The sequence below is a fragment of the Uloborus diversus genome, chromosome 3 (genome assembly GCF_026930045.1).
Source record: "Uloborus diversus isolate 005 chromosome 3, Udiv.v.3.1, whole genome shotgun sequence".
Classification (NCBI taxonomy): Eukaryota; Metazoa; Arthropoda; class Arachnida; order Araneae; family Uloboridae; genus Uloborus; species Uloborus diversus.
In genome coordinates, this window is record NC_072733.1 from 214,175,991 (window position 1) to 214,189,434 (window position 13,444).

A 13,444-nucleotide genomic window follows, 5' to 3' on the forward strand; every position below is an offset into this window, starting at 1 on the left:
TTGTCCAGGTTTCACGTAATGATAAAATATTAAATTTGCAAATTTTCTAATTTTATGAATTTTTTAATTTAATTGATAAGATGTACTAATTTTAAAACTATTTCTTCATCTATTCATCTTTACTTCAATGAAAATAATTTAAACTGAGTCATGTTGTAATTGAAACAAAATAAAAAACATTTGAGTCTATAATTTTGTCCACCACTGTATGTATACTTTTACAATATTATGAGAGAAAAGTAGCGTAAAATATGCACTATGAATTTAAATCATCTTACACCTTCCATTATCAAAGTTGGTGTTTTCATGTGGGGTACTGAACATTAGAAAATATTTAAAAAAAAACCCATCGGAATTAAAACATTATACATTTTTGAATACAATATTTTCTTCGAAAAATTTCAGTTTCTTCCCGAGTGGAAATAAATCCCTCCAGAGAAAACGCTTGTTTCCCCTCAAAACTTGCGGGTTTTTTCTGACTATGGCTCATCTTTAGGCACATCAAATGAAAATATATTGAAATGTTTACTTAAACATTTTCACTAATTAATGTTATTGATATTCTAATTATGTTTTTTGTACATATTTGCAGCTTTAATATATAAAAAGTAGATAGCAAATATGCTTAGGTATGCTGGGAAATTAAATGATCTTACAGCTTGCATTATCGAACGTAGTGTTTTCATGTGGAATACTAGCCATAACAGGATATTTTAGCAAAATGCATTGGAATATAATTGTTATAAATTTCTATATACAGAATTTTCTGCTAGAAATTTTCAAAATTTCCAATTTTTTTTCTGGTGAAAATAAACCTCTTCTGAAAAAACTGGGGAAAAAAACCTTTTTTTCCCAATGTTTCCGGTTTTTCCCCCATCCTATGTTTTCCCACCATTCCCATCTCTACTCATCTTTAATTTTTAATTTTAACAAGCATCGACTAAAGTTTTCATTCTGCATTATCAAAATAACCTCTGATGCATTTTGAAAGACTGACTTATGATTCTTTAATATTTTAGTTTAAAACTTTGTTATTGAAAAAAAAATAAAATAAAATAATAATAATAACAAAGGTTTTTATTGTTGTATAGTAATATTTCATTTCATTAAATATTTTAGTTATTTACCTTTGCATACACATTGTTTCTGATAAATTTCCCTTTTAACTGAATATTTGCTCACTGCTTAACTAGCTTTGCTTAAATCCTGAATTTTTTTTTTTTTAAATGAAAGAAATAGTTCTTACCTGACGTTCCAAGTGTCAATAGAATTTTCTTATTGAAGCGTGATGTAACATTAATTGGGAAGCCTTTTTGTTCTTTTTGCCATGCCCTTTTTTTTTTTTTTTGTTGTTGAGAGGATGCCAAAAAAATCAATATTTCCATTTTTTATGGCTTCTCTTTTGTTTTATATATCACTTGGAGTTAGTTTGTGTCATGGATGGCTTTCAAGGGCCTGTGATGTTTTCTTATCCTATTCCGTTTCACTTTTTAGAAGAATACCTGTATGATGAAAAAGGTGAATCATTTTATAAGTTGCTTTAATTTTCAAAGATTGTGGTTAGTCTAGTTTTACAGTTAAGAGAAATAATTCTGTCGGGAGAAAGAATGTTACAGGGTACCTTTTTCATTCACTGATAAAGAAATGTTTTTTTTAATATTAATGTCCTTTTTTAGGAGCTTATATAAACATTACATCAAATGTGCTACTCAGTAAAAAAAAGGTAGGGGAATGTGGGGCAAAGTGAAATGGTTAGGATGACTGAGCCTTTACAAAATGAACAAATTAGAAAATTATTTCGAAAATTATAGTACATAAAGAAAGAACATTCTATTTTATAATAAAACTAACATTGAAACAATATTTTTTATTTTTGGCAATAAATTTGCGCCTTCAAAAAAAAGTGGAAAATTTTCATTTTTTTCCCATGTGGCAAAGTGAAAAGTGAAATTTTTTCAAATGAAATATTTTCTATTCAATCACAAAAAATATTTTTGATCAAATGAATCGGTAAATAAAAGTTTCATGAGTAAATGAAATGATACTGAAACATTAAACTGGAAATTAAAAATAGTTAATTAATTGAAATATGATGAAAATAAATGAACAATTAAAAGAGTGTGAATGATTAAGAAAATAAGTGAATGAATTGATAAATGAATACATAAATGGTTTAGTAAATGAATGAGCGAGTAAACAAAATAAACTATTTCACTTTGACCCATCCACTTTGCCCTGCATGTACTTGACTGATTGTAGAAAATATTTAAAATACAAATCAGCTTAATATTAACTAAATAACTATTTTACAGAGTATTAGATGGTCTCAAACAAGAATTTTATTGTTTTATAATAATACAAATCATTTTTGACTTTCAACAAAATATTACAATATGGGTATCAATTTTTGAAAATTGCCTGTGTTATCATATGCTTTAATCATCAGTGGTATTTTTTTCTGACTGTAATAGATTACATGTGCTATTATATGTAGGTAAAGGATTACCAGATGTGTGGGGGCTAAAAGCTGAGTAAATATTTCACCATTTCACTTTGTCCCGCTATTTCACTTTGCCCCACATTCCCTACCTACTGTACATACTTGCGTGTAGAAGTCTATCTTTCGTATAAGTAAAGCTCCCTACTTGAAACGAAAAATCAGTAAAAAATAAAAAACTTGCTCTTAATTTGAGCCGTTACTTTCTGGAAAAAGTCTGAATGGTTTTGCCATGACTTTTTTTGAAAAGTGTTTCAAAAGTGAAAGGAAAATGAAATGTAATTCACATGCTTACGATTGGAGGCACGTGATTTTTATATTTTGTACAAAAAAGCTTAATTTCTACAAATGAGATTTTTTAAAAGCTTTTGTTTTCATGATTATGATTTTTGTTAATTGTTACTTTTACTGAGAATCAATAAATAATAGTTTGTGTTGTAGCTATATTACATTCATTTCTTTAAATGAGTATTAATTTGCATGCAAATGACTAGGAAAATTCTTGTATCGGGTATTTCCCGCACTTTTCGAGAAACGTAGTTATTTATTTATTTAAAACCGTGCAAAATGTATGCATATTCATTTCTTCGGCACTTGCTTAAAAGGGTTAGACTCAAACCAGGAAAAAGTTTTCATGTTTAAGTGGTTTTTTTCAACAATAGTTTGGGGAATTTTTTTCAGAAAGCCTGCCCTGGTATATTGTCAACTCTACAAAGGGGGGGGGGGGGGGTTTAACCTCATTCTTTTTCTTCTAGATTTTTCTACCCTTATGTGAGTAACTGTATTTTAATATTCATGAAAATGATATTCAGAAAGATTATCTTCAAAAGAAATCATTTATTCATAAGAAAAAAAAAGCTCAATATAAATATATATATATATATATATATATATATATATATATATATATATATATATATATATATATATATAAAATAACAACCAAAACAAAATAAATAAACATATTTCTGTGCTGAACCAGCATAATATTTTTCATTGCAGAGGGTATATTTCAAGAATTTTATAGTGGTTTAGCCCTGGATGACCAGAGCAAACGTGAGCAGTTTGACAAAAATTTTCACATTTTGATTTTTCCAAGAATTTTCAACTTGAAGGTCTTAATAAATCTGAAGTTCTTTCTCTCTTCCAATCAGAGAGCAAAGAAAGTATAAAAAAAAATTTTCGGAAATAATTAGAGGCCAATACAATAATTTTACTATTAAATCTTTTTTTTAAAGTTAAAAATCATACAAAGTTTTACTATGACAATAATAAAAGAGATTATATTGAATTTTTGAAGACTTTATAGCTAAATTGCCAGATTTGGCTTGCTATATCTTTTGTTTGCGTGTAACAATGCTTGATGTTTAATAAAGGGATCATAGCCAACCTAAATTTTGGATTAATCCTACATTTTCATAAAAGGGAAAGAACTTTCCTATATTTTCTATAAATCCTTATTTAAGAAAAATGTACTGTAATCTTGGTACTCCAAGAATTACTTTCCAAATTTTCTCAATTATCCAATACTACCATCTTTTCTCTGAACCTTGAGAGTTTAAAAATTATTTCTTTTAATCAATGAAATTTATTTTACTAAGTAGCAGTCAATGAAGTTTTTTTTCTATAGTCAGATATTTCATTAAAGTTACTTCTGAATGAAAACTTTTCAGTTCACTGATTTTTTTTTAATTTTAAAATTTATTATTATATCTTTTAAGATTTGATAACATTTCTGTATTATTTTTGTTTATGATTAAGTTTCTGCTATGTAGTTGATAAAATAAAAATCTGAAAACTAATTTTAGAACAAGACCTCATGTGTCATGTGAATCTTCTGTGAGAAAATATTTTTTAACAAAAAATTTGAACATTGATGTTTTTAAAATTATGCTAATAAATACTGCTTGTACTTAAATAAAAGTTATACAAACAATGATGTACATTTGTTGTCTTTTTCAGCATGCAGATGTTTAACAAGGATACCTTACGCTACTCTTATAGCAACGGTATTATGCTGTGCTGGTTGTGGAATATTCTTAGGTTCTTTTTACCGTGGTATATCTTTGACATTGAGAACATTTGAAGAAGTTTTTCATTTTCAGTTTGAATGGTATGATTCATGATTTTGCTTTAGTATGGTCTGTTGGGGTCATTTGGGTATAAAAATGACCTACTTTGAACTTTCCAGTTCTGTAATAAATTTATATAAACATATATTTTTCTTTTTCCTGTTTCAGATTAGCATTATTACTTTCTAGAAAAGTTTCCTACAAATTATATATTAATAGACCCATTGGCATATAAATGGCAAACATAAGTTTCACTATGCCCAAATTACCCCGTGGATGGGGGAATTCAGGTATAGTAATGGTTAAAGAGCAAAGCATGGTTTAAATAACAATCTTACTCAATGTTTTCAAACTTAGGTTTAATGTAGGTACAATAGAAATGATGGAATAGTATGAAAAATGTTTTTAAGTATTAAGATGGATTTTAGACTGAAAATTGCATAATATGTCATTCCGTTAATAGATGGGAAGTAGTTTTTTGTTACAGAACATTTAAGCAAATTTAAACAACCGTCCAATTTATTTTTAGCATATATTACCGTGGGTAGCGAGGATGCACATACATGCCTATGTTAGTAGTCCAATAAAATTATTATTTATCCTTCTGATTGGAAAAATGTAATTTATACCCAAATTACCCCATGTTTTTAAATCATTAATTACATGAAAACTAATTATGTTAAATGTTTCAATTCAATGCCAAATTAAAGTAAACATATGTAATGTCTACATACCTAAACTTGAGAAACATAGAGTGGCAGGATAATTAGTAGCACAATTTGGAAGTAGTTTATTTGCATTGCATTGACATCTCCAAAAAGTTGAATTTATTTTTTATCAATTTCAAAAAGAGTGTTGGCAACATTTTTTCAGCATATATTCATTGGTAATGATAATTTTTGTAGGTGTATCAAATGAATAGTTTTCATTTTATTCAATAAAATATAACTTATACCCCAACGGTCCTTATTCTTTAATATAGAGTTTAAGTAAACTATTTTATAGTTTTTTAGGTCAATCAATCAGAATGAACGTAAAATTTGTCTTTATCTAAAGATTGAATTGAAGCAAAATGCTTAGATTCCATTTCTACAATTATTTTCAATACTGTTTTTCAAAAGTTCATTCATTAAAGAATAAGTCAGTGTTTGGCAGATTTAAAAAGTGCACATTTGTAAAAGTTTAAAAAAAAAAAAAAAAAATCAATAACCACCTGGATACTTTTTTTTTCTTCTTCTTTTTAAGTAAATAAGCGCTTTTGTTAAAATAAAATGTGCTACTGACTGTTCTAAATTAAAATTTGTCCCTAGAGATACTTGTCTCTACCATGGTTTTACAGAACCTATTTGTTGAGATTTTCACATGATGGTATATCATTTAAGTTTTAAAATTGTATGATTTATCATGCTCTTATCAGCAACTACGTCTTTTTTGCTTGACTTCGCAAATGAAAGTTTTAACTTTCTTCCTTCAGCTACAAATTTTAAATCAAAGTAAATTATCTTTGTTTGTATTTCCTTATGAGAGTAGAAATGAATAAAATAAAAAAAAAAAAAATAGCTACAATAAACAACTAAATATTAAAATTATTTCTTTATAAAAATATGACCTTAATTTTATGTGTAAAAACAAACTCCAAATTTTTATCTCTGTTACAGTTGATTTAGCTATGCAAATGTTAAAATGCTTACATGAATGTTTCAGGCTGAATGACATATATATTGTGTTCATTATCATCGGAGGAGTCATGGGTGCCTTTAGCTTAATATTATTGCTTGTTGGATTTTTAGCAACTGGTGCAACAAGAGAAAGAGTCTATCGTGGCTTTAAATCTAGAATTGGTGGCCGTCTATCATGTGCATTTGTGAGTATTGATATGTTTGATTTTTAGTCTCATATATATAATCCCCAGCATAATGCTAAGATATCCTACTGTTGCTCTGAGGCGACAATATATATATATATAATGTTTATTGGTGATTGTTAATACTTCTGCTACAAATTCTCCAAACTCCAAATGATATGTGAAGAATACACATGCATACTAGGGATGCATGAGCGAACGGGTCTAAAGGAACAAATTCTTAAAATGAATAAGTCATAATGATCTTCTAAAAATAATCGATCATTCTTTTGAATGATGAACAGTTAAGAACATTTTGTTGATGCACTTGTTATAAAATTGCGTTTATTATTTTTATTATGTTTTTTGTTTACAATAGGAGTCGTCTTCAAATTTTAATCCTCAATTGATTGTAAATTTCCTTTTTCTCAACACAATAACATTTATTCATTTTGAACTATTTTCATTTGCTGCTTTATTCATTATTTTCCTTTAACCCTTGTAGTTTATTTGCAATTTTTCAATGTGTACATGAGTAATATTTTGTGTAACTCATTCTTTTTAATCGAAATTTTGTTGAATCTCATTTTAAAAACTGCAACTATTGAAAAATTTAATTTTCCAATTGAACTTTTAACATTGTGCATATGGTAGGTTTACAGAAAAACAAGAGGCAAAATTTTTATAATAAGAATTTATATTTCAATCTCTGTTTAGGGTTTCCCCCCTTCCAATAAGGGGGGGGGGGAAGCCGAAGCCTTAGTTGGAGTCGGACGTTTCAAAATCCAGCAGTCAGAGCCAGCCTTGTTTATATTATTGTTATAGATGATGAGTATTATTGCACATGAAGCTTCTAAATGTGCTAAAAATCTTATCTGGAAAATGTATTAAGAGATATGGATAGTCCGAATAGAGTTTTCAGACATTTGTAGCAAATTCAATGTGAAAGAAGCTGATTTTAAAATCTATTGTATAAATACTATAGCTTCTTCAAGATGGACTCTATAACAAAACGAACTGACGTGTGCATCACATGACTTCCTTTTACACCAATTTAATGTTATTTTCCTATTATTGCAATTTTAATGTGATTCCAGAATTAACTCTCTAAATATCACCAACAATGGCCACATTAAAACCAGATTTAAAAAAAAATCGCCAAATTTGTCGACAAAACTTGGCGACCAAAAAACTGGCGAAATACAAATACAAATGTGACGACCAGCAACAGGCTCTGGGCCCAGCTAGGCTGGTCCTAGTCAATTAATTAGTCCCCAATGAAGATCAATGGCCCTCTTAAAGCTATCCACTCCCTTGCTCATTACCGCCTCTTCCGGTAAGCTATTCCAAGTGCCCACGACCCTGCTAAAGTAGTAGTTTTTCCTGATTTCCAAGTTAGCCTGAGATTTAAATAGCTTAAAACAATGACCCCTTGTCCTGCTTTCCCCGCAAAAATTTAATCCATTTACATCTTTCATTTTGATAAATTTAAATAACTGAATCATGTCCCCTCTGACTCTCCTTTGCTCCAGGCTATACATGTTAAGCCTATTAAGTCTGGTATCATAATCTAAATCTGAGAGTCCCTTTACTAATTTAGTTACCCTTCTTTGAACCCTTTCCAATACAAAAATATCTTTCTTCAGATAAGGCGACCAAAACTGAACAGCATACTCCAAATGAGGTCTTACTAAACTCCTATATAAAGGCAGAAGAACTTTCTTAGATTTGTAAATTGCCAAGTATATATTGCCAAGTGTCCGCCGAATTATAACACCACTTGAGTTTGCATCGAAATTAACAATGATTTCGCCCTAAAAAGGGGCAAAAGACCTTTTTAGAAACACCTGAATGCAACCAAAAGGGGAGATGCACAACTAGACCCCACTAGGAGTCTACGTACGAAATTTCAACTTTCTAGGACATACCGTTCTTGAGTTATGCCACATACATACATGCATACAGACGTCAGGAGAAAACTCGTTGTAATTAACTGGGGAAACTTCAAAATGGATATTTCAGGCGTCTATACGTTCTTAGGTACATTTGCGGTGAGCAAGATGGAAATTAAGGCCGATTTTTGAGTGAAAATTTTTTCACAAATATAATACTTTCTTTTTTGTAAAAGGAAGTAAAAATCGACGCACCAAGAAGGAGTGATCCGATTGAGCCGAAAATTGGTGGATAGGAAGACAATGCACAGAATAGTAAATGATCAAATTCTCAAAACGATCGAATAATTTATGTCAGAGTTACAGTAACAAGTTAAAAAAGGTTTTCACCCGCCTCTAGCCTAGATACAAGCTGAGGCACGGTGTGGCAAACATCGATAAAGCTCCCGGAGGGTGTCCTGTGGTATTTCTGGCCAAATTCGCTCCAATTGTCGGACGAGGTTATCAACATTCCTTGCCAAATGCAATCGCCATCCCATCATATCCCAGACATACTCGATGGGAGAGAGATCTGGCAATCTGGCAGGCCACGGAAAAGTTTGACAAGCTTGCAGACAGTTCATAGCAACATGTGACATTGTCCTGCTGAAAACCAGCCGAGGGTACTGCAAAAGAAACGGCAGCAAAACAGGTCTTGGGATGTTGTCGACGTATCACTGTGCAGTAAGTGTACCTCTAGTTACGACCAAAAAGGTCCAGTTATCAAAGGAAATGATACCCCAGACCATAATGCCTTGATGAGGGCCAGTGTAGCATGCAAAAGTGAAACCAGGATCCCTCCTCTGCCCTGGGTGTCTCCAAACACGTCTTAGATGATTGTCATGAAACAGTTGGAAGGGGGATTCATCGCTAAAGACTATATGTCCCGAGTCGTCACCATTCCAACCTGATCGAGCCATGCACCACTGTAATCTGGCTCAGCAGTGTGTAGGCGTCAATGTCAGGTGGCATAATGGTCGAGCGTAGATTTCGTTGTCCCAACCGTCTGTAAATGGTCATGATGAACACTGGTGTTTGGGTTGAACCTCTGATGGTTCATAGAGATGAAGAAAGTGCAGTGACAGCTGATCGGACAATCACTCTGTCTTTACGATCTATTGTGAACCTAAGTTGACCACTACCATCCTGACGCTGAACTCTGCCATTTTCCTCCCATCCTTGCCAGCATCTTCAAATTGCTGCATCGCTTCAACTCAAATGATGAGCAATTCTCCAATTTGACCAACTGGCCTCTTTCAATCCAATGATACAACCTCTTTTAAACTCTGACAGTTGCTCGTAATGAGCACCAACCATGCGGCAAGGAACTTTTAAGTTGTTGAAAGGTAATCTGAATCTCAATCGAACCAAAAGTTTTAACAACTGCTGAAGAACTGCTCTTTATATACATCTGCTGGATGCACGGTATTGATGCGCTGGAGATCAAATTATTCATTCATTGGACACCAAATTTTAATCATTTGCATATCTGGTCAAAACACTGATGCATACAAAATTTCAAAGCAATCGGATGATTGCTTCTTGGTGTGTCAATTTTTTTGTAATAGAGTGTATTTTCAATCAAAGACAAAAGTTACCTTTTATTATCTCCATACATAGCTGTCAAAAATCAACACTTTGTCTATGCAACCCATCTTCTTTATTATGTAACATTAGCAGCCAGCCACATAAAAATACAATAACGACAAACAGCGTCAGATTTTGAGCCCAACTAGACTGGTCCTAGTCTATAAAATATATCCAGCATTTTTTAAATATTTTTATGAAGAGTATCATAATTTCAAAATATGTTGCAGAAACTATTAATAGCAAATAGGTTATTTACTTTTTGCATTGTGTGCATACATTTTTTTTGAAAATGGCTCGCAAAAGTTGCTACCATTTCTTGTGACTTTGGCAGCCAGTGCCTTCTATTCAGAATTCCTAGTCTTGAGCTTTAGTAAAATTTAAAGAAAAGCATAATTGTTTTCAAAAATGTCCACATTTACTGCCTTTGCAATGTTTCTCTCTATTTGTCTTCTTTTTTTTTGAAAGTTTGTCTCTATAACGTCTATTTTCATGTTGAAAGCTCTAAAATCTCTTTTTTGTGTGTGTGCTGCAAAGTTCTTACTTTCAGTGTCTTTTTCAAATGTTATTAAATTTTCAGAAGTTAATATTTTGAAAACGTGTATGCTTTTACACCTATCAAATTGCTTCTAGATATCATAAATGTGACTCAAAAAGAGCAAGCTTGGTGAATCTAATGTACCAGTTTGTTCAATAAACTTCTTCCTCTTTACAGTGTACTTCAAAGAATGGGTATTATTGTAAAAATAGGTCATTTGCTTTGTTTTGCATCACAAAAAGACAAGTGTGTGGGGAGGAGAAATAATTTTTCAGTATGCCAACAATGAGCATGTTATTGCCATAGTTGTTTTCTGTGCTTACAATTTCAATCCTTTTGCATCCTGCAATTTTTTGAATATAAAGTTATTTATCATATGACTAAATAGACCTTTTTCATTTCAATATTTTATTTTACTTATCAGTACATTTTTGGCAACTGCATCTCATTTGGAGGAGTACAAAATGTAAAAGGAGTAAGAATTTAAATGCTAAATATTTCATTTGTTGAAAACTTGAAATAAAATTCTTTCTGAAAACCTTTTTTAAATAAAATAAATTCAAAAATGAAAATATTCAAGCATGCTAACATTGAAACACGTGATTGACAGGAAAACTGTTTCCTGTTTCTATCCTGTTACATCTGGAAAGTATTTCAAGTATTTTGAGGTGTAAAAGTCATTTTAACTCAGAGATGACTTCTTAATATTAATAATTTATTTTACTTATTTATTAATTTTACTTATTTATTAATTTTAGCAGTTGTATATTTTTTATGGAACTACCGAATGTAGAAGAATAATCCATTAATTGTTTATTTCTTCTTCAATTTTTAAATTTAAATACTGTCTGCACCGTTTTAAACGAGTACTGTCAATTCCAACATATAACATTCAATTAACCATGGTATTTGATTATGCGGGAAATGTTTTTTACATAACCAAACTGATAAAACTTGTCTAGAAACCTAATAATAAATCATTAGCTATTTAAGTGAAGTAATGAATGTTAGTGGTAAAAATTTTTTAAAATAAGCTAAATGAACAACAAAATAATGCAGGAATTAAACTCACGCTAATATCATAAATACAGACAAAATTTTTTGAAATGTGGGTTAACTTCGAATGTCAAATGATAAAATCTTAGTTTTGATACCCATTTATTTTTTAAAAAGTCGATAGTTGGGAATTGCTTGCTCCAAGGGTTTTGGGAACACTTTTGTATCACTTTTTCCAAACTTCAAAGAATATTTAAAACCCCCACATTGATTTTCAAAGAGCCAATTATTCTGCGAGAAATACAGGTATAGCACTGTTTGTACGTTTTTGAAGGGACTTCATGAAAAAAGCGTGTAAATGAAAAAACATATAATAGGTATAAGTTAATGTGCATTGGACTTAGCAGTGACCAAGTAAAGAAATGTATAAATGAAAAAAACGTATAATAGAGAAACATATAAGTGTTGCTTCACTGTATATGTTTCTTAAAAAACTTTGAAATGGAATTAAAAAAAGAAGATATTGAAACATACCAACATTGAAAATTGTTTGGTGAAAAATGGCATATGATATTTGAGAGTTCTTTTGCAGCCTGAAAATATTTAAGTTATTTTTAGAAGAAGGGGCTGGGGAGGAGTTGTTTTATTGTGTGCTAGGTTGAAATGCCTTTAAAAAAATAATTGTTTTTAATCCTTTTGTGAACTTGAATTTAGTTTAATGATAAATTATTGGTAATTCCTTATTTCAGTACCAAATTAAAAGGTTATCTAATTGTTTGATTTTTGTTTTGAAACGAAAATAATATATTTGAATTTTTCAAAAATGGTAAAAATTTAAACTATCAAAAAGAGTATTTAAGCATTGCAACACTGAAACATGTTCTTCGCATACACTTGATTGCTATGTTTGCAGTTTCAATCCTTTTTTATCCTGCCAATACATTTCATTTATTTTTAAGTATGAAACTCAGAATAACTTTATTTTTATTTTCACTTATTAATAAGTTTTTTGTATTTGCATATTTTTTAGGAAGTACCGAACTAGTGAGGTTAATTGTTTGATTTTTCTATTGTTTTTATATTAAAGTAAATTTTATATAGTGTTTTTGTATTATATTAAAGAATAGTTATTGAAAAATTGAAAAAATAAAATGTGTTTGGACATGCCAGCATTGAACCCGTTTGGTTCATCAAAAGTCGCTTGCTGTGTTTGAGATTTCAATCTTTTTACATCTTTAAAGTTACTCAATTGTTTTTCAATACAGAAATTATTTTATAATTTCTTAGGTTACAATGAATTCTTTTTTATTAACTTTATTTGTTCAATAACTTTTCTTATTTTACTTATTAATAAACTATTTGCAGTTGGTAAAAAACACATTGAAAACATTATTGTGATTTAATAACTTTTCTCATTTTAATTATTAATATGTTGTTAGTAGCCACGATTTTTTTTTATGGTAGTTATAGAATTTGAAAGGATTAAGTAATGGTTTTGATTATGAGTATTTTTCAGTTAAGCAAATTATTTATTGAAAAAAATATTTTAAGTAAGACATTAAAAATAAAAACAATATTTAAACATACTGAAATTAAAATATATACTTCATGTCAAGCTACTTGCTGTGTTTAAGATTTCAATCCTTTTGCATACTGCAATTTTTTCATTTATTTTGAAATCTGGGAATTATTTTATCATTGCCTAGCTTTGAATGACTCTTTTTGAATTATTTTTATTTTGCTGAAGATATGACTGGTTGGAATTTTTCTTGTTCCAACTTACAGAATTAAGTTGCTGATTTTTTTATTTGTTTTAATGTAAAATATAATATATTTTTTAAAAATAAAAATAAAATATGTTTTTTAAAAGCCTTAAAAAAGCAAATGTAAGAATAAAATGTTATTGGACACCTGGTTCACAGAAAATGGCTTGCTGTGTTTCAGATTTTTATCCTTCTGCATGCTGTAAATTTTTCAGTT

At 29.9% G+C, this 13,444-nt stretch overlaps 1 protein-coding gene across 1 annotated transcript in view; it reads left to right on the plus strand.

Moving 5' to 3' along the window:
- Positions 1–13,444, plus strand: part of LOC129218579 (neuronal membrane glycoprotein M6-a-like) — a 36,650-nt gene that overhangs the window by 4,209 nt on the left and 18,997 nt on the right. Inside the window, exons 2-3 of the mRNA XM_054852891.1 lie at positions 4,460–4,610; positions 6,274–6,433. Coding sequence (XP_054708866.1) covers positions 4,460–4,610; positions 6,274–6,433 — 311 coding nt within the window. The remainder of the gene's footprint in view (positions 1–4,459; positions 4,611–6,273; positions 6,434–13,444) is intronic.